General features: G+C 40.6%; 2 protein-coding genes across 5 annotated transcripts in view; one reads left to right on the forward strand and one right to left on the reverse strand.

Moving 5' to 3' along the window:
* Positions 1-15,988, forward strand: part of CREBL2 (cAMP responsive element binding protein like 2) — a 30,085-nt gene extending 14,097 nt beyond the window's left edge. The window contains exons 2-4 of the mRNA XM_005570179.4: positions 7,510-7,707; positions 9,265-9,409; positions 12,862-15,988. Coding sequence (XP_005570236.1) covers positions 7,510-7,707; positions 9,265-9,409; positions 12,862-12,866 — 348 coding nt within the window. The 3' untranslated portion in view covers positions 12,867-15,988. The remainder of the gene's footprint in view (positions 1-7,509; positions 7,708-9,264; positions 9,410-12,861) is intronic.
* Positions 1-21,057, reverse strand: part of GPR19 (G protein-coupled receptor 19) — a 114,819-nt gene that overhangs the window by 57,734 nt on the left and 36,028 nt on the right. For 3 of the 4 annotated variants that reach the window (XR_012420038.1, XR_012420037.1, XR_006690409.2), the window contains one exon: positions 7,190-7,906. The exons of the other annotated variant lie outside the window; for it this stretch is intronic. The gene's annotated coding sequence lies outside the window, so the exon portion shown is untranslated. Of the gene's footprint in view, positions 1-7,189; positions 7,907-21,057 lie in introns of those variants that run through there. 4 annotated transcript variants of the gene reach the window in all.

Below are 21,057 nucleotides of genomic sequence, written 5' to 3' on the forward strand. Positions count from 1 at the left end.
CCATTTTACATTCCCACCAGCAATGTGTGAGGATTTCACTTTCTCCACATCTGCACCAGTACTTGTTATTGGTTGTCTTTTTTTTTTTTTTTTTTTGAGACAGATTCTCACTTTGTTGCCAGGGTGTAGTGCAGTGGCACAATCTCGGCTCACTGCAACCTCCGACTCCCGGGTTCAAGTGATTCTCCTGCCTCAGCCTCCCGAGTACCTGGGCCTACAGGTGTGCGCCACCATGCCCAGCTAATTGTTTTTTATTTTTAGTAGAGATGGGGTTTCACCATGTTGGCCAGAATACTCTCAATCTCTTGACATTGTGATCCACCCACCTCAGCCTCCCAAAGTGCTGGGATTACAGGTGTGAACCACTGCACTCGGCTTGTTCAATTTTTCATTTTTGTATATGGTACAAGGTAGGGATCCAACTTAATTATTTTGCAAGTGGCTATCCACCTGTCCCAGCACCCTTTATTGAAGAGACTGTTCTTTCCCCCATTGAATTGCTTTGGCACCTTGTCAAAAATCAATTGACCATAAATGTAAGGATTTATTTCTAGATTCTCTGTGCTTTTCCATTGGTCTGTATGTCTGTCCTTGTGCCAATATTGCACTGTCTTGATTACTGTAGCTTTCTAATAAATTCTGAAATCAGAAAGTGTGAGCCCTCCAGTTTATGTCTTTTTCAAGATTGTTTTGGTTGGGCCGGGCGCGGTGGCTCAAGCCTGTAATCCCAGCACTTTGGGAGGCCGAGACGGGCGGATCACAAGGTCAGGAGATCGAGACCATCCTGGCTAACCCGGTGAAACCCCGTCTCTACTAAAAAATACAAAAAACTAGCCGGGCGAGGTGGCCGGCGCCTGTAGTCCCAGCTACTCGGGAGGCTGAGGCAGGACAATGGCGTAAACCCGGGACACGGAGCTTGCAGTGAGCTGTGATCTGGCCACTGCACTCCAGCCTGGGCGACAGAGCGAGACTCTGTCTCAAAAAAAAAAAAAAAAGATTGTTTTGGTTATTCTGGGTCCCTTATATTTCCATGTGAATTTTAGGACTAGCCTGCCAATTTCAGCAAAAGGGTAGCTGAGATTTTGATAGGAATTTTGTTGAAACTGTAGATCAGTTTGAAGAGTATTACTCTCTTAATAATAATAAATCTTCCAGCCCACTAACATGGGCTGCCTTTCCATTTATCAGATGTTTAATTTCTTTTAATGATATTTTGTGGTTTTTAGTGCACAGATTTTGCACGCTTTATGCTAAATTGATTCCTAAATATTGTATTCTTTTTAGGCTACTATAAGTGGAGGCATTTTCTTAATTTCATTTTCAGATTGTTCATTGATAGTGTGTAGAAACACAACTGATTTTTGTATAGTGATCATGTATCCTGGACCCTTGCTCTACTCATGTAGTAGCTCTAAAAGGTTTTTTCAGCGGGGCAAGAATTCTTTTGGATTAGATTTTCCATATGTAAAATCATGTCATCTTCAAGGACATAGTTTTACTTTTTCCTTTCCTTTCCTTTCCCTGAATGCTTTCTGTTTCTTTTTCTCAGTAGTACAGTGTTAAATAGAAGTGACACTGTCTTGAGAGAAGACAAGATTGTTGGCCGTATTCATGATCTTTGGGGGAAAGCATTCAGTGTTCCACCATTAGTAAGATGTTAGCTGTGGGTTTTTTGTAGATATCCATTATCAAATTGGGGAAATTCCCTCCTATTTCTAGGTTATTGAGTGTTTTTTATCATGTGAAGGTGTTGAATTTCTGTCAAGTTCTTTTCTTTTCCTTTTTTTTGTCTATTGAGATAAACATGCAAGTTTTGTCCTTTTTTTCCTGTTGATACAGTGTATTATAGTAATTGATTTTTCAGATGTCAAACCAACCTTTATTCTTGAGATAAATCCCTTTTAGTCATGGTGTATAATCTTCTTTATATGTTGCTAGATTCAACCTTCTAGTATTTTATTGAGGTTTTTTTGCATATAAATTCACAAGGCCATAGTGTTCTGTAGTTTTCTTCTGATATCTTTGTTTGGTTTTGGTTTCAAGCACATATTATTGGCCTCATGGAATAAGTTGGAATAGCTTTCTCCTATTCCACTTTTTGGAAGAGTTTGTGAGTGTTGATTATTTAAATATTTGGTAGAATTCATCAGTGAAGTCATGTGAACCTGGGCTTTTCTTTGATTACTAATCAAAGAAAATTTTTTATTACTAATTGTATCTTGTTATTTGCTATAGGTCTAATTCAGATTTTCTATTTCTTCTTGAGTCTGTTTTGCTACTTTGTGTCTTTCTAGGAATTTGTCCATTTCATCTAGGTTATCTAGTTTTTTGGCATGCAATTTTTCCTAGTATCCTTTGTATCCCTTTTATTTCTGTAATGTTGGTAATGGTGTCTCTTTCGGTCCTCATTTTAGTATTTTTGAGTTTTCTCTTTCTCTAATGGTCAGTCTAGCTAAAGATTGGTAAATTTTGTTGATCCTTTTGAGGAACCATCTTTTGGTTTCATTGATTTTTCTCTGTTGTATTTCCATTCTCTATTTTATTCCGCTCTGCCTACTATTTATTATTACATTCCATCTACTTGCTTTATGTTTAATTTGCTCTTCTTTTGCTAGTTTCTTAAGGTGGAAGATTGTATTACTGATTTGAAACCTTTCTTCCTTAAAAAAAAAAAAAAAAAAAAAGGTATGTTCAGCTCCCTCTGAGGAATGCTCCAGTTGTACCCCTTAAGTTTTAGTATGTTGTATTTCCTTTTTTTTCATCTCAAAGTATTTTTCTAATTTCCCTTGTAATCACAATTGCCATCTATTTTCCTTAAAGTATTTTTCTAATTTCTCTCGTAATCACAATCCTCTTTGACACATTGGTTACTTAGGAATGTCTTTTGTTTTTTAACTGTCAGTATTTATTAAATACTGATTACCAGGTACTAAGAATTATATGACACAGTTCCAGGTGCTTACTTTGAAAAAGTCATGACCTTTAGTTTTACCTTGTCTTAAAAGAGAAAGTGTTTAAAACAGGGAGTTGGAAAATTGGGACCTTCAGTCTTGCTTTTAATCGGTAGACTTTAACACTTTTGACATATAATGAAGACAGACTTAGTATTTCAAAAACCTTACTGATGTCTAACACCTTTTTTTTTTTTTTTTTTTTTTTTGTTTTTGAGACGGAGTCTCGCTCTGTAGCCCAGGCTGGAGTGCAGTGGCCGGATCTCAGCTCACTGCAAGCTCCGCCTCCCGGGCTCACGCCATTCTCCGGCCTCAGCCTCCGGAGTAGCTGGGACTACAGGCGCTGCCACCTCGCCCGGCTATTTTTTGTATTTCTTAGTAGAGACGGGGTTTCACCGTGTTAGCCAGGATGGTCTCGATCTCCTGACCTCGTGATCCGCCCATCTCGGCCTCCCAAAGTGCTGGGATTACAGGCTTGAGCCACCGCGCCCGGCCGATTATATGTTTTAAATGTGACTTTATAGTAGATGACATAAAATACAGAAACCTTAGATTCATTTACTATGCCTTTCTAATAAAAAAAAATGGAAGAACACAGATCCAATTAAAATATTTTGCTACCATGAAAACTAAACAAAGGGTTATAGCTTTTATTTTATATTTTTATGATTGGTAGATTTGTTTCAAAAATCAGTGAAGTCCATGAAGTACACTGTGTTCTCTTTCTGGCTTCTCAAAATCAGCTACTCCTGAATTAATTAAAAACAGCAATATATGAAGTATTGGATTATAGTGTTGTGTGATTAATGACTCATTTTACTACATAAAGAATAGATGTCATTATTCATTTATTTCACTGTAGACATGAGTTCTCGATGTAGTACATATAAGCTTTTCAAAAAGTGTATTCAGTAGTAAATACACTTTATTTTAACGCAGGGTGATTTCAAAATATTTTATTAAAATTATGCAATTGATGAGATATAAGGATAATTTTAAATTTAGTCCATTGTAATATTTGGATGCACTAGGTCATCCTGCAGTTGCTTTCAAATATTTGGCTCTGAAGAAAGTTTCATAGATAGATAGATAGATAGGTTTTTTGTTGTTGTTGTTGTTTTGAGACAGAGTCTCGCTCTGTCCCCCAGGCTGGAGTGCAGTGGCGAGATCTCCTCTCACTGCAAGCTCTGCCTCCCGGGTTTACGCCATTCTCCTGCCTCAGCCTCCCGAGTTGCTGGGACTACAGGTGCCCGCCACCACACCCGGCTAATTTTTTGTATTTTTAGTAGAGACGGGGTTTCACCATGTTAGCCAGGATGGTCTCGATCTCCTGACCTTGTGATCTGCCCGCCTCGGCCTGCCAAAGTGCTGGGATTACAGGCGTGAGCCACCGCGCCTGGCTGGTTTTTTTTTTTTTTTGAGTTGGGGTCTTGCTGTTGTCATCTAGCCTGGAGTGCAGTGGCCCGATCTTGGCCCACTGCCACCTCAGCCTCCCAGGTTCAAGCGATTCTTCTGCCTCAGCCTCCTCCCAAGTAACTGGGATTACAGGTGCCCACCACTATGCCCGGCTAAGTTTTATATTTTTAGTAGAGATGGGATTTCACCATACTGGCCAGGCTGGTCTCGAACTCCTGACCTCAGGTGATCCACCTGCCTCGTCCTCCCAAAGTGCTGGGATTACAGGTGTGAGTCACCGTGCCCAGATAGATGTATATTGTTATAATGTAATAAAAACATGACGATTGGGCCAGGCCCGGTGGATCACCTGAGGTGGGCACCTGTAATCCCAGCTACTCAGGAGGCTGAGGCAGGAGAATTGCTTGAACCTGGGAGGAGGAGGTTGCAGTGAGCTGAGATCGCGCCATTGCACTCCAGCCTGGGCGACAAGAGCAAGACTCCATCTCAAAACAAACAAATAAAAAACATGACGATGATGCAGAAGAGAAAAGTTTTAAAAGACCAGATTTTGAAAACTTGAAACTAACTTGGAAGTAGTACTGAGGCACCTGGCTTTTTTTTTTTTTTTTTTTTTTTTGAGACGGAGTCTGACTCTGTCGCCCAGGCTGGAGTGCAGTGGCCGGATCTCAGCTCACTGCAAGCTCCGCCTCCCGGGTTTACGCCATTCTCCTGCCTCAGCCTCCCGAGTAGCTGGGACTACAGGCGCCCGCCACCTCGCCCGGCTAGTTTTTTGTATTTTTAGTAGAGACGGGGTTTCACCATGTTAGCCAGGATGGTCTCGATCTCCTGACCTTGTGATCCGCCCGTCTCGGCCTCCCAAAGTGCTGGGATTACAGGCTTGAGCCACCGCGCCCGGCCTCTGCACCTGGCTTTTAAGATGGTGGTGGAAAGGACATATTTTGTTTTTCCCCAGAGCCTTGGAGTAATCTGCCTCATTTCAGAGCCACCCCACAAAATGCTAGATACAATGGTTGGCCATCATGATATGACAGAGTTTGGTAAATGTGGCTGATTCACATTTAAAGCTTGGTTTTCTTGACCTAACAGACTTAGTAATTATCTGATCTTTTTAGCGTGCTTAGCTTTGTGAATGTGATACTAATAGTATTTCAAACAAATCCAAGTTTTTGTATCCAAACAGATATTGACCCTTTGAGTTTTGCTACCTGGGAAGGCATCTACATTTATTCTAATAATTTGCCAGTGTTTGATTTTTGCATCTTCTCTTTTAGAATTGCCTTTAAAGCCTTAGCAATATTCCTGTCAGGACACTAAATGTGTAAAATTTTTATTCTTTGAGGGCAATTTTCAGAAAGAACTAGACATCAGTCATTCAGAACCTTGTCAGATAAAGAAAGTGGATAATCAGATTGGGAATTTAAAGAATAGTGTATAGCTCTAACATATTGTTATGCCTTATAAAACTTATAAAAACTGGCTCCAATACTACTTTCCAAAAAATCTTTGAATTGTGGCATTATTGGAAAAAATGTACTCCCTTTCAAGGTGACTGCATTGAAGAACACTTAGTTGATGAAATGTACCCCCTTTCAATGTGACTGCATTGAAGAACACTTACTTGATGTGTAAGTTCAGGTTCAAGTGTTTAATAAGTCATCATCTTTACCACATAGTTGCATCTTGCATAAAAACTGGGGAATGTTTCAAAGCTAAACAACAAAGAAGATTAAATTACTTTTCCAGTCACCTAATAATTGTGCCTAGGCAGGTAACTGAGTAACAGGGATATTGAGAGGTTGCTTTATGACATCAGTGGGAGCAGGTAGAAATCTACTGAGACAGTTGAGACTTCTGTGTGTTCCTTTGGGCTCAACAAAGTTGAAGGAATTTATAGCCAAATTCCTTAGGATACATATTTATTTTTATATATATAATTTTATACACATATTTTATATTTTATTATCTAATTTGAAAATCATAAAAATATAGGTGAGGAAAAGCTATTTATAATTACACCTATCAGAGAAGTCTTCATTGACCTCGTTTACGTCCTTTCTTCTATGTATTGTTTTATAATGTTGAGATCATAATGAACTTACAGTTTCGAATGTTGAGTTCTTTAAATGTATTTTGTTGGAATTATTTTCTCAAGGCAATAAAAACTTCTTAATGAGTCCAGGCACAGTGGCTCACACCTGTAATCCCAGCACTTTGAGAGGCTGAGGCAGGAGGATCGCTTGAGGCCAGGAGTTTGAGACCAGCCTGGTCAACATAGCAAGACCCCAGCTCTACAAAACAATTTTTTTTTTTTTTTTTAATTAGCCAGGCATTTAAAAAAACCTAGACCCAGCTACTAGGGAGGCTGAGGCAGAAGATCGCTTGAGCTCAGGAATTCAAGACTGCAGTGAGCTATGATGGTGCCACTGTGCTCCAGCCTGGGTAACAGAGTGAGCGAGAACCTGTCTCAAAAAAACAAAAAACAAAAAAAGAGGGTGCCTGGACCATGGCTTACTCCTAGCACTTTGGGAGGCCAAGGCAAATAGATCACTTAAGCCCAGGAGTTGGAGACCAGCCTGGGCAACATGGGTGGAACCCCATCTCTAAAAACAACAACAAAAATACAAAAATTAGCTAGGCATGGTGGCTCATGCCTATAGTTATAGCGACCGGGGAGGCTGAGGTGGGAGGATCACCTGAGCCCTGGAGGTCGAGGCTGCAGTTAGCTGTGATTGTGCCACTGAACTCCAGGCTGAGTGACAGAGTGAGACCCTGTCTGGGGAAAAAAAAAAAAAAAAAAAAAAAAATTCATGAACAAAATATTTACTAGATATTTTTTAGTTTTTTATTATCCATCTCCGTATGGTTTATAAAGTTTACTGGTGAGCTATTTAAACTTCATTATCAAATAAATAATAAAAATGTACATTATTTCTTCTTTCACGTTCATGGTTTCAAAAGTGTCAGAAAATAAATTATGAGGCAAAGACCCAGAAGGCATTTGATGGGATTATGCTTTCTTAGTTCCATAGGCTTCACTCAAGTTTTGTTTGTAAATGTTCTCTTTGCTAATATGCAGCCATAGTCACTTTTCTGTACACAGAACTAAGGGAAAAATTATTTCTTCTCTCGCTTGCTGAAGGTGGTTGGAGGCAAAGTAAAGAAGCCCGGTAAACGTGGTCGGAAGCCAGCCAAAATTGACTTGAAAGCGAAACTTGAGAGGAGCCGCCAGAGTGCGAGAGAATGCCGAGCCCGAAAAAAGCTGAGATATCAGTATTTGGAAGAGTTGGTATCCAGTCGAGAAAGAGCTATATGTGCCCTCAGAGAGGAACTGGAAATGGTAAGAAATTGTCAATAAACACATGAAAAAATCACCCTAACAAATAAATAACACATTAAAATACGAAGATACCAGTTATCACCTGTCCAGTTGGCAAACATTGGAGAGACTATTAACCTGTTAGCCAGGATGGGGGCAAATAGGCATCTTCATACACTGCTGGTGGGAGCGGAGTGTACATGACTGTCACACTGAGGAACTGTTTATGAGAGAAGAAAATGGAAAATAACCCAGATGGACAACAATAAAGGACTGGTTAAATAAATGTTACTACATTCATATATTGGACTACTTCGTAGCCAGTAAAAATCACAATGCACATCTATTTACTGATGTAGAAAGATACTCACAATATATTGGCAAGTGGACAAAGCAATATAACAATGTGTAACTGTGCATGGCATAACCATTCGTGTTTAAGTGACTTTATTTATTATTTTTTAAATTTTTACAGTTTACTTTTTTGAGACAGAGTCTCGCTCTGTTGCCCAGCCTGGGGTGCAGTGGCGCGATCTCGGCTCACCACAAGCTCCGCCTCCCGGGTTCAGCCTCCCAAGCAGCTGGGACTACAGGCGCCTGCCACCACGCCCAGCTAATTTTTTTTGTATTTTTAGTAGAGACGGGGTTTCACTGTGTTAGCCAGGATGGTCTCGATCTCCTGACCTCGTGATCCACCTGCGTTGGCCTCCCAAAGTGCTGAGATTACAGGCGTGAGTCACCGCACCTGGCCAAGTGACTTTATTTATTTTACATGTTTTATTCACTCATCCATTCAGATGTTGGACAGTGGCTGTAAAAATGTGAAAGAGAGTAGATAAAACAGAATTGAAACTCCATTATTGTGAGTTGAGGAAGGAAGTGACAGAAGAGAGAGATGATATTACCGTGATCATTATACAACTGAGACAGGCTTCCATAGGTTTTTAGAAAGTAAGACAACAAGGTTGGAACATGAAGAGAGGGACATGAACAGTGTTGTATATATTGTCCAGATATATACTATTCAGTAGATTTTTTTGATATGTTGAATATGTGACATGCTATCAATTATTTCTTACTTTCTGCAGTGTAAGCCACTTGAGGGCAGGATCTTTGGTCAGCTTTGTCTTTGTATACCCCCAAAGTCCCTAGCATGCACTCTGGTAGATAGTAGACGTTTAATGATTACTTGTTAAAGAGAGAAAGAAAATTACTGACATTTCTTTCTTTGTTTTGGGAGTAGAAATAATACTGTGACAAGTGTATATATATATAAAAGATGAATTCTAACTAGTGGCCCACTGTGGGGAGATGTCCTTTTAACCACAGGGGCCTTTTAAATCTGAGCAACACTCCAATACATCAAAGACGATTCAGCAGCTGTTTTTCCACCTCTTCTGAAAGATGGCAGATCTCATACATGTCTTCAGTTTATAAATAGGTAATACCATGGAAAGTGGGTTTCCCAGCAGCGAACATGACTTCTAGCCATGGGAGTTCTTATCTCTAGGATTTCTACCAGTGGTTCCTGAACTCTGAGGAGTAAAGGTTTATTTAAATATGTTTTACATATTTCAGTACAAGCAGTGGTGCATGGCAATGGACCAAGGAAAAATCCCTTCTGAAATAAAGGCCTTACTCACTGGAGAAGAGCAGAACAAATCTCAGCAGAACTCAAGCAGGCATACCAAGGCTGGGAAGACAGACGCTAATAGCAATTCCTGTAAGTACAATCAGTGGGAGAGTTTATATTTAAGAGGGTATCTTGGCTGCGCACAGTGGCTCATGCTTATAATCCTAGCACTTTGGGAGGCTGAGGTGGGCAGATCACTTGAGCCCAGGAGTTCAAGACCAGCCAGGGCAACATGGCAAAACGCCATCTCTACAAAAAAATACAAAAATTCACTGGACATGGTGGTGCACACCTGTAATCCCAGGTATTCGAGAGGCTGAGGTGGGAGGATCACCTGAGCCCAGGGAGGTTGAGACTGCGGTGAGCCATGATTGTGAGACCCTGTCTCAAAAGGAGGAAAAAAAGGGGTATCTCAAGGTAGGGTTTCTGTTGACCACTTTTCTTAGTATGTCTTTAAATAAAATGTTGATGCCATTTTTAATACACTAATAAGCAAGTGAAAGGGCCTTAGATTCTGGCCAGGTGTGGTGGCTTCTGCCTGTAGTCCCAGCACTTTGGGAGGCGGAGGCAGGCAGATCACTTGAGGCCAGGAGTTTGAGACCACCCTGGCCAGCATGGTGAACCCTATTTCTATTAAAAATACAAAACTTAAGCGTAGTGGTGTGTGCTTGTAATCCCAGCTACTCAGGAGTCTGAGGCACAAGAATTGCTTTAAACTGGGAAGTGGAGGTTGCAGTAAGCTAAGATCATGCCATTGTATTCCAGCCTGGGCAACAGAGCAAGACTTCGTCTCAAAAAAAAAAAAAAAAAGAAAGAAAAAAAAAAGAAATGGCATCAGATTCTAAATATTAAAATGCGTTTTACATGGAGTCTATAAAGAGCAACTGATAAATTTATCAAAATTTTATTATTAATAGACTTAGTCCATAAATGGGAGTGGCACTAATCTAGCTTTTTGTTAATAATACTACCTTTATTTGTATTTCGATTTACAGTTTACAAAGTACTTTCATTTATATTTATCTTAAATATTCCCTACAATGATTGTGTTAAGGAATTATACTTATTTTATAGATGAAAAAAATAGCAAAAGGCTGGGTAAGGTGCCCAAGGTCACACAGCTTTAATGGTAGAACCCGTCCTCACCTAGTCCAGGCTCCCTAGTGCAGTAGCCCATCACTGTAAGGATTGTTTTAATTGAAGTAAAATTCACTTAACATAAAAATTGAGAGCCATTTAGTACATTCACAATGTTGTGCAACCATCCCGTCTATGTAGTTACAAAACATTTGATCACCTCAAAAGATAATCCTGAACCCATTAACCAGTTAATTCCCATTGCCCATTTCCGCCAAGCCCTTGCAACCATGAATCTGCTTTCTGTCTCTATGGATTTACCTATTCTATATATTAATATTTTATATACATGGAATCTATACAGTATGTGACTTTTTGTGTCTGGCTTCTGTCACCTAGTATAATGTTTTCTTTTTTTTTTTTTTTTTTTTTTTTGAGACGGAGTCTCGCTCTGTCACCCAGGCTAGAGTGCAGTGGCCGGATCTCAGCTCACTGCAAGCTCCGCCTCCCAGGTTTATGCCATTCTCCTGCCTCAGCCTCCCGAGTAGCTGGGACTGCAGGCGCCCGCCACCTCGCCCGGCTAGTTTTTTTATATTTTTTAGTAGAGACGGGGTTTCACGGGGTTAGCCAGGATGGTCTCGATCTCCTGACCTCATGATCCGCCCGTCTCGGCCTCCCAAAGTGCTGGGATTACAGGCTTGAGCCACCGCGCCCGGCCTAATGTTTTCAAGGTTCATCCACATTGTAGCGTGTATCACCAGTATTTAATTCCTGTTTATGGTCAAATAATCATAGATATACAGTTGTTTATCCATTGATGGACATATGTTTTTACTTCTCGGATATTGTGAATAGTACTGCTCTGAACATGTGTGTACAGTATTTGTTTGCATACCTGTTTTGAATTCATTTGTATATACAACTAGGAGTCAAATTGCTGGGTCATATGGCAATTCTATGTTTAATTTTTGAGGAATAGTCAAACTGTTTTCCATAGTACCTGAAACATTTTACATTCCCACCAGCAATGTATGTCTGTTCCAATTTGTCCACATCTCATCAATACTTATTTTCCATTTTTTAAAACTATAGCCATCCTAATGGGTATGGAGTGATATCTCATTGTGTTTTATTTGCATTTCCCTAATGTCTAATGATGTTGAACATATTTTCATGTGCTTGTTGGCCATTTGTATGTATTCTTTGGAGAAATGTCCAAGTCCCTTGCTAATCTTTAATTAGGTTTTGTCGTTGAGTGGTAACAGTTCTTTACTGTGGTTGCAAAACCTTTATCAGTTACATGATTTGCAGATATTTTTTCCCCTTCTCTAGGCTTCTTTTCACTTTGTTGATAGTGTTCTTTGATGCACAAAATATTTTAATTTTGTTGAAGTCCAATTTATCGATTTTTATTCTTTTGTTACTCATGCTTTTGGTGTCATATCTAAGACTCCATTGCCAAATCCACAGTTATGAAGATTTACCTGCCTCATGTTTTCTAAGAATTTTATGGTTTTTACTCTTTTATTTGGGTGGTTGATCCATTGTGAATTAATTCTTCTATATGGTGTAAGGTGGGAGTCCATGTGTTGCATGTGAGTATCTAGTTGTCCAAGCAACATTTGTTGAAGGAACTGGAGACTTTAAAATGAATATGTCCTATGTTGATTTCTTCATTATTGTTATTACTCTGGGAGCACTTTAAATAGCTATAAGGAAATGTTGCAAACCTTTTTTTTTAATTAATTTTTTTTTTTTTAGGTCAACCTCTGGGAGCACAGAACAACTTTTTTTTTTTTTGAGACGAAGTCTCGCTCTGTCACCCAGGCTGGAGTGCAGTGGCGCAATCTCGGCTTACTGAAACCTGTGCCTCCTGGGTTCAAGCGATTCTCCTGCCTCAGCCTCCCGAGTAGCTGGGGTTACAGGTACATGCCACTGCACCCAGCTAATTTTTTGTATTTTTAGTAGAGACGGGGTTTCACCGTGTTGGCCAGGCTGGTCTTGAACTCCTGACCTCAGGTAATTCACCTGCCTTGGCCTCCCAAAGGGCTAGGATTACAGGTGTAAGCCACCGCACCCGGCCAGAACAAACTTTTTATGTTTTAAATATTTTTTACAAAATTGAAGAAATTGGCTTTTTGATAACTTTTATTAGATGAGATAACATTTGTCTTCATGTAGGTTGACAACTGCACTAAAATCTCAGACTCCACCACTATACACTTCGCCCATAACCAAAAACCACTTCTACCCCAAAAGCTACTGAAATGTTTAAAAATTAGAAAAACAAAACATTTGCCTTCATCTAAATTAAATTAATGGAAAAAAGCCAAATCAGCTTTTTTTTAGTCTGTGTTTTTTAAAATTAACCTTACTGAAAATAAAATTTTGTGCATCTTAAAACAGATTAATTAAACTTTATTGACTTTTAAAGCATTCTTACATTGGTAACTTTTATTTTTCAGGGTGAAGATTATATAAAGATGAGTCAGTGATTGAAGCCAATATTCTGATTCCAATGGAAGATGGATGGGCAAGAGTGTACTTCTTGGCTCCATTTACTACCTACTGCTCAGTAGTCAGTCATCTCTGTAAATCTGCAGTTTCTACCAAAATGTGTGATCATAGATCTCAAAGGATCTGGCTTTAACTTTCAATACTTAGCAAATCTACAAACATTCAGACCTGTCTGGTCGGTGTTGCCACCCACGACATTTAACATGTTGTGATGCTTGAAAACACAGGAGTAGAGAAAACGGATGAAGATTGTATTTTTGCACCTTAACTCCACATTGCTTTATTGGTTAATTTATATTCTTTCCATGTAATTGATGTAATTGTATGTCTGTGTGTGTTTATATCACCACCTTTCATGTTTTTGATTGCCCTACAAAGAGAAACCAAATGAGCTGATTACTGACTGTAAGTTCTCAGCCTTTATGGACCTAATCTTATTTTTATTTACTTGAGTAATGTTTATTCTCTGCATGAACCATGACTTCTCCTGTGAGCCATTCCAGCATAAGCTGTGAATATGTATTAACAAATATATACATTTCTATTTTTATAATCCATAAGGATATGCCTGTTTTAAATAAAATACATACTAACAAAATCTATCAGGAAAACCCTGAAGACAGCTTCTAGTTAAAACCTTTGTTGCTGTCCTCTCAAACTATATTTATAAAAATTTGCTAGGGCCAAATCCATACTTGCAGAATAATTCATCAAATTTTATTTTTAAGTGAAAAGTAACCTTTCAGGCATTTCAGCAGCATACATTGACAACCTAGGGTATATATGTATGTATGTTTCTTATTGTATGTCTATATATGTATGTGGGGAGGACAGGAGTGAATGTTCACACACATTTTCTTGCGTACTCAACTGAATCAGAGAATGTTTCTGAAGAAAGTAGGATGAAATTAGCTGCTGAGATTGAGTTTCTGCCTTAAAATCTGTAACAAAAAAGGGGACAAATTGCTGGTAGATCTATTGACCATAGCCATCATCAGAACACTTAGTTTCTTCCCAGACATGAATTTCCTGACAGGCTCTGAGCCAGAAACACACTGTGGGCATGCATCTGGTTCAGCCCTGGCTATGCCTCCACTGTGGAGGGAAGCATTGGAACCGGAGTTGTGCACAGCATTGCAGCTAGTGGGCCTGGCTGGGGGTGCAGAAGAGCAGGGTAATTCTTTCCAGTTCCCCTTGCAGCTACACGTGCTTTCTTCCTGACTACCAAATGGAGTGACGGTTGAAGAATCAAGCTCATAATATAATAAACCCAGACAGACCCAGAAATCTTTTAATTTCCCCAGCGAGATACTTTATCACTCTCTCTTCTCTTTCCCATGGTTAAAACAGGAGTTGTGTTCTCTGTCGCTGCTAAATTATTCTTCACTCGAGTGAAGCAAATACTTAGCTTCCAAATAAAATACGTTGTGTTCTGAACTGGCAGTTTAAGAGGAGATACTGTAGTCTAGATTGTCTTTGAGGTAGAACATGCGATGGACCACATAGTTTAAGATTACAAGGTACTTTCCCTCTTCTCTCAGGCCATGCATTTGAATAAAGTGCCTCCCTTTAGCCTGAGCTCCTAAAGACCTCTTGTACTTGGGTTGCAAACTCAGATCTCTAGTCTAGTCTAGTCATGTGTGACTATGTACTGAGATACCACTAGCCCAGTTTGCTGGGTCTCTCTTATTTTTTGGAAGTTGGGGGTTTAATAATATTTAATGTCTTTTTAGGATCATAAACATAAATAGATTTGTTGATATTCAGGCCTTCAGAATGTAAGGGTTTTAAATTTAGCATTCAGATTGTAATTGGTATGTTTTTGCCATCTGGTCTACTCAATTGTATATGTTTATTCTGCAGAACAACCCAAGATTTACTTTATGTTGCTTTGTTCAGTACCTTTTGAATTCCTCCAGAAGAGTTGTTTTCAAAACAAACATTCCAAAATGAATGTGGCTCTTCAATGGAACGTCTCTATTGTGCTTGAAGTATTTCTTCTCTGGTTGTAATTCTAAATTACAGAGTCATTTGAACTTCCTCCCCTCCCGCTAGTATCTTTACAGGAGCGGGGAAGAGCAGTGACTTTATCCTCAGGTAGAGGATGTGTAATTTTGGGTGAAGTTAAATTACAATTTATTTGAGGTTATTCCTAAACCTATTTATTTGGTATTTTGGAGGAGATCACACTAAGAGAACGTTGATTGCCTCGGCTATTGTGCTGGCTGGACACTTTGGTCACTTTTGAAGCATGTTAATAAATGTCACTGATTAAAACAGCTGGAGCATTTCCTTCCCATTCCAGTGAAGGAGCAGCAGAGTGAAATCCTGGCACCCCTCGCCTTCTTGTGATGACAAGAAGGCTGACAGTCACAGAGTCCAGGAGAAGGTGCTGCTCTCCTTGCTTTCTGAGTAAACAGAGTAATGTTTTCTTTTTCTTATTTTCCCAAGGAAAGAAAGGGGGAAAATATATTTGTATGTTTAGACCAGTCAAATTCTGTCATTATTTTATCTTCAACCTGCTGTATATTAGAGCAGCTGAATATAATATGGAATAAGTTTGACCAGGTCAAGTTTTAGGATATAGTTGAATTTCTTTAAAAAGTTTTCTATTTTATCTAAAATCTTTCTATTATATCTAAATCAGAATGATCGTCCTGCAGCAAATTCACATTACTGTTTGCTGGCTAATCGACAGTATTTATCAGCATCACTGTGTAGCATTCTATTTTAGCATCTTTGAATTATGATCATTTGATTTGGCTAATTACAAAAAGTACAGGTTTAAACTGGACTTACCTTGAGTTAAAGGCAAAGAAAATCTAAAAACATAAATGTTATGTTTCATAAGAAATCAGTTGCATATTATCCATTACATACTTAGTTTTTAAAAGAAGAGTCACCTTGAATTATTTTTTGAGTCACCTTGAATTATTTGATCTCTCAACCTGCTTTCTCATCTGTAAAAAAGGGGGGAGGATAACTTTCACAGGGTAATTGGTAGCCTAAATAGGAGTTACAGAAAACTGTTTGTTAAATAGGAAAGAACTACATTAAATTTAAATATTCACATTATGCCTGTGTTTGACTATTGTTAGGATTTAAATCACTAAAGATCAATATATTTAGTGAGTTGGACTCTATGTAGTACTGTAGATATCACATTTCCCAAGTCATCTTAGCTATATCATGTCTGTCCTTGGAATGGTATAGTTGGAGGCCCTTTTTAGCAATAATAGCCTTCTTTTGATTAGACTAACATTAAGAACAACTAATATTCCATCTGGCAATATCATCCTATAATTATCCGCATAAAGCAGGCTTTCAGACTGCTTGGTAACTTGGCTCTCTTCTATTCCATCCATTTCACTTAACTACGAGGTGGTCATGAATCAGTGGCTGGACTGCCTTGTAAGGTTGAGCTGATTTTGCACTGCACAAAAGTACGCAGTTAAGGAGGCGAATGGACCTAAAAATCTAGTTCACATTCCCCTCAACAAGCTATGTGTGGAGGAAGGGGCTCCTGCCTTCTCACTAAGGTGTACATGTCTCCCCAGAAGAGATGTCTTTTTCTAATTTGCCCAAAGGGGATACCTGTCTTAATTTATCCACCAGGGGGTGCCTTTTTAAAAATGTGCAGAGCCGTGGTGTGTTGCGGCTGGCTTTTGCTGGCTCCCCAGAGGAGAACCAATTGTGTGCATCTCTTCCCAACTTGATGTGCAGTGACATCAGGTTGGTAGCTTTTAATGGACAATGGTAGGAATATTTATATCATAGAAATTAGAAATTGCTGCAGATTGTGGATCCCCCACCCCCTCAGTCAGTTTCTAACACACCACTGAAAAAGGCCCAATGTAGGCTAGCATTGCATTTCCCAGAGCAGGCACACTGGAGTTCCAAAATGTGTATGATTAAAGGACACATAGAGCTAGAAGAACTCTATATAAAGTTTTAGGCAGCTTGGAGATGTCCGTATCAAATTCAGATTGGTTCACAGACACATGGTCGTTCTGACTCAGAAACTGTTATGGGTCACAAAAGAATATGCAGTCCAACTCTAGAAATGACTAGGAAGTGAATCAGCTGAATTATTTTTGAGATGGAGTCTTGCTCTGTCACCCAGGCTGGAGTGCAGTGGTGCCATCTCAGCTTACTGTAGCCTCCACCTCCTGGGTTCAAATGATTCTCCTGCCTCAGCCTCCTGGGTAGCTGGGATTACAGGCATGTGCCCCCACGCCCAGCTAATTTTTTTGTCTTTTTAGTGGAGATGGAGTTTCACCATGCTGGACAGGCTGGTCTTGAACTCCTCACATCAGGCGATCCGCCTGCCTTGGCCTCCCAAAGTGTTGGGATTACAGGTGTGAGCCAACACGCCCAGCCGAATCAGCTGAAATCTTAAGCCTTAGGGTAAAAGCAGGCACAACCAATTCACCTACTGTGTTGTGATACAGTTCACCAGACACTCCTGGATTGAGGAGGGCTAGAGCTGGACAGTGAACTCTGACTTACAGGCCATTTTGACTTTGCAGTAAGATAAATATCTGGGCAGGAAAATTTTCCCATGATCCAACAGAACCCAATCCAATCTTACCATGCCTCAGCAACCCTTTCCTGAGAAGGAAAGCAGTGCTTGGCAAGCACATTATAAACCTGAGCCCAGGTTTATCCTCTTGTGTAATCAAGTCTATGGGGTGGATGTGACAACACCTGTGCCTAAGCTAGGTGGGCTTGAATAGTCCAGAACGAAATAGGCCAAAGGCTGTCCCAAGCCAACTCTGAGTTTCAGATGTTACCACTTAAGTGGAACAGAGACCATGCTTGTCAGCATCACAAGAAAAGTTTCTACAAGACTTATGGCAATAAATAAATACCTCTAAACCTGCTCCTTCTCAAGCAAGGACAGGCCTCATCTGCCACAAAGGAAGAGAAAGAATATCAAAAAAGTAAGGAAGAAAGAAAACAAAAAGATAGCCAAGCCTTTTTTCAGAAGGAGGAAGATAGTTCATATAGGGGCTGTATTAGTCCATTCTCTCATTGCTATAAAGAAATACTTGAGACTGGGTAATTTATAAAGAAAAGAGGTTTGATTGGCTCACATGTGGTTCTGCAGGCTGTACAGGAAGCATGACTGGGGAGGCCTCAGGAAACTTACAGTCATGATGGAAGACAAAGCAAGAGCAGGCATCTTGCATGGCAGGAGTGGGACCAGGGATGAGGGGGTACCACACAATTTTAAACAACCAGATCTTGTGAGCACTCACTATACAGTACCAAAGGGGGATGGTACTAAACCATTCATGGGAACTCCACCCTCATGATCCAGTCACTTCCCACCAGTCCCCACCTCCCAACACTGGGGATTACATTTTGATATGAGATTTGGTGGGGACCAGTTCCAAGCCATATCATTTTGCCCCTGGCCCCTGCAAATCTTATGTCCTTCTCACATTGCAAAGTACAATCATCCCCCTCTCAGTAGCCCCCCAAAGTCTCAAATAATTCCAGCATTAACTCAAAAGTCCACAGTCCAAAGTCTCATCTGAGACAACACAAGTCCCTTCCACTTATGAGCCTGTACGATCAAAAACAAGTTACTTCCAAGATACAAAAGAGGTACACGTATTGGGTAAATATTCCCACTCCAAAAGTGAGAAATCAACCAAAAGAAAGGGGCTACAGGCCCTATGCAAGTCTGAAACCCAGCAGGGCAGTCATTAACTCTTAAAGCTCCAAAATCTCCTTTGACTCCATGTCTCACATCCAGGGCACACTGTTGCAAGGGGTGGGCTCCCAAAGCCTTGGGCAGCTCTGCCCCTGTGATTCAGCCCCCATTGATGCCCTCATGGACTGGTGTTAAGTGCTAGTGGCTTTTCTAGGTGTATGATGCAAGCTGTTGGTGGCTCTACCATTCCAGGGTATGGAGGATGGTGGCTCTCTTCTCACAGTTCCACCAGGCAGTGCCTCAGTGGGGACTCCCTGTGGGGGCTCCAATCCCACACTTTCCCTCCTCAGTACCCTAGCAGGTTATCCATGAGGGCTCTGCCCCTGCAGCAGGCTTCTGCCTGCACATCCAGGCTTTGCCATACATCTTCTGAAATCTAGGCAGAGGCTCCCAAGTCTCAACTCTTGCACCCTGTGCACCTGCAGGCTTAACACCATGTGGAAGCTGCCAAGGCTTATGGCTTGCACGCTCTGAAGCACCAGCTTGAGCTGTATCCAGACACCTTTGAGCCACGGCTGGAGGTGGAGTGGCTGGGATGTAGGGAGCAGAGTCCTGAGGCTATTCAGGGCAACAGGGCCCTGGACCTGGCCCACGGAACCATTCAATCCTCCTAGGCCTCTGGGCCTGTGATGGGAGAGGCTGTCTATTAGATCTCTGAAATGTCTTGAGGGCTTAACCTGATTGTCTTGACTATCAGCAATTGGCTGCTTTTTACTAAGTAAATTTCTGCAGCGAGCTTGAATTTCTGCCCTGAAAATGGGCTTTGCTTTTCTGCCACATGGCCAGGCTACAAATTTTCCAAACTTTTATGCTTTGCTTCCCTTTTAAATATAAGTTCCAGTTTTATGTCATTTCTTTGCTCATGCACATGAGCATATGCTGTTAGAAGCAGCAAGGCTAAATCTTGAATGCTTTGCTGCTTAGGAATTTCTTCCACCAGAAGGCTGAGCATGGTGGCTCACGCCTGTAATCCCAGCACTTTTGGAGGCTGAGGTGGGCAGATCACGAGGTCAAGAGATTGAGACCATCCTGGCTAACATGGTGAAACCCCATCTCTAAAAAATAGAATAAATTGGCGGGCGCCTGTAGTTCCAGCTACTTGGGAGGCTGAGGCAGGAGAATGGCATGAATCCAGAAGGTGGAGCTTGCAGTGAGCCGATATCGTGCCACTGCACTCCAGCCTGGGTGACAGAGTGAGACTCTGTCTCAAAAAAAAAAAAAAAAAAAAAAGCATTTTCTTCCACCAGATACCCTAAATCATCATCATCAAATTCAAAGTTCCACATATACCTAAGGCAGGCAGGGGCACAATGCCTCCGAATTCATTGCTAAAGCATAGGAAAAATGATCTTTGCTCCAGTTCTCAGTTAAGTTCCTCATCTCTGTCTGAGACGTCATCAGCCTGGCCATCTCTGTTCCATATCACTATCAGCATTTTGGTCACAACCATTTAACGAGTCTCTAGGAAGTTCTAAATCTTCTAATCTTTCTGTCTTCTTCTGAGCCCTCCACACTCTTCTAACATCTGCCTATTACCCAGTTTCAAAGCCGCTTCCGCATTTTCAGGTATCTTTATAGAAATACCCCACTTCTGGTACCAATTTTCTGTATTAGTCTGTTCTCACATTCCTATAAATAAATACCTGAGACTGGATAATTTATAAAGAAAAGAGGTGTAATTGGCTCTTGGTTCCATAGGCTGTATGGGAAGCATGGCAGCATCTGCTTTTGGGGAGGCCCCAGGAAAAAGTGGGAGCAGGCATCTTACATGGCAGGAGCAGGACCAAAGGGGTGGGGGAGATGCCACACACATTTTTAATAACCAGATCTTGTAAGAACTCACACTATACAGTACCAAAGGGGGGATGGTGCAACTCTGCCCTCATGATCCAGTCACCTCCCACCAGACACCATCTCCAACACTGGGGATTACAATTTCACATGAGATTTGGTGGGGACACAGATCCAAATCATATCAGGGGCCAAACCAAAGATGAAAGTCGGCAATGCCTGTTCCCTTGTTGGAGTAACCTCACCTTTTTACCACTCCAGACAAAAAAAGAAAAATCCATGTGCCCATGAGCCTTTTGAACCAGGCAGAGTAAGAAATCTACCTAGCAATAACCAATAAAATGTCTTTAAAGCTGACTGTAGTAGCAACAGTCCTCTTCCTGGAATAGTGGGGAGAAGGGAGTCTTTAGCACAAACCAGAAGAACCCAGACTAGTGTAAGAAACAAACTGTAATAAATCTGGGCTCAGGAGATGATGACTCATTTTAGATGATAGAGGGGTACCCAGCTAGATACATTTGAAGTAGGAAATTGGGGAAGATGATTCCAAATACATGGGACTCATCACAGAGTTCCTTTATTTTTATTACTATTTTTGAGACAAGGTTTTGCTCTGTCACTCAGGCTGGAG

This window comes from Macaca fascicularis, chromosome 11 (genome assembly GCF_037993035.2).
Source record: "Macaca fascicularis isolate 582-1 chromosome 11, T2T-MFA8v1.1".
NCBI classification, from domain to species: Eukaryota; Metazoa; Chordata; class Mammalia; order Primates; family Cercopithecidae; genus Macaca; species Macaca fascicularis.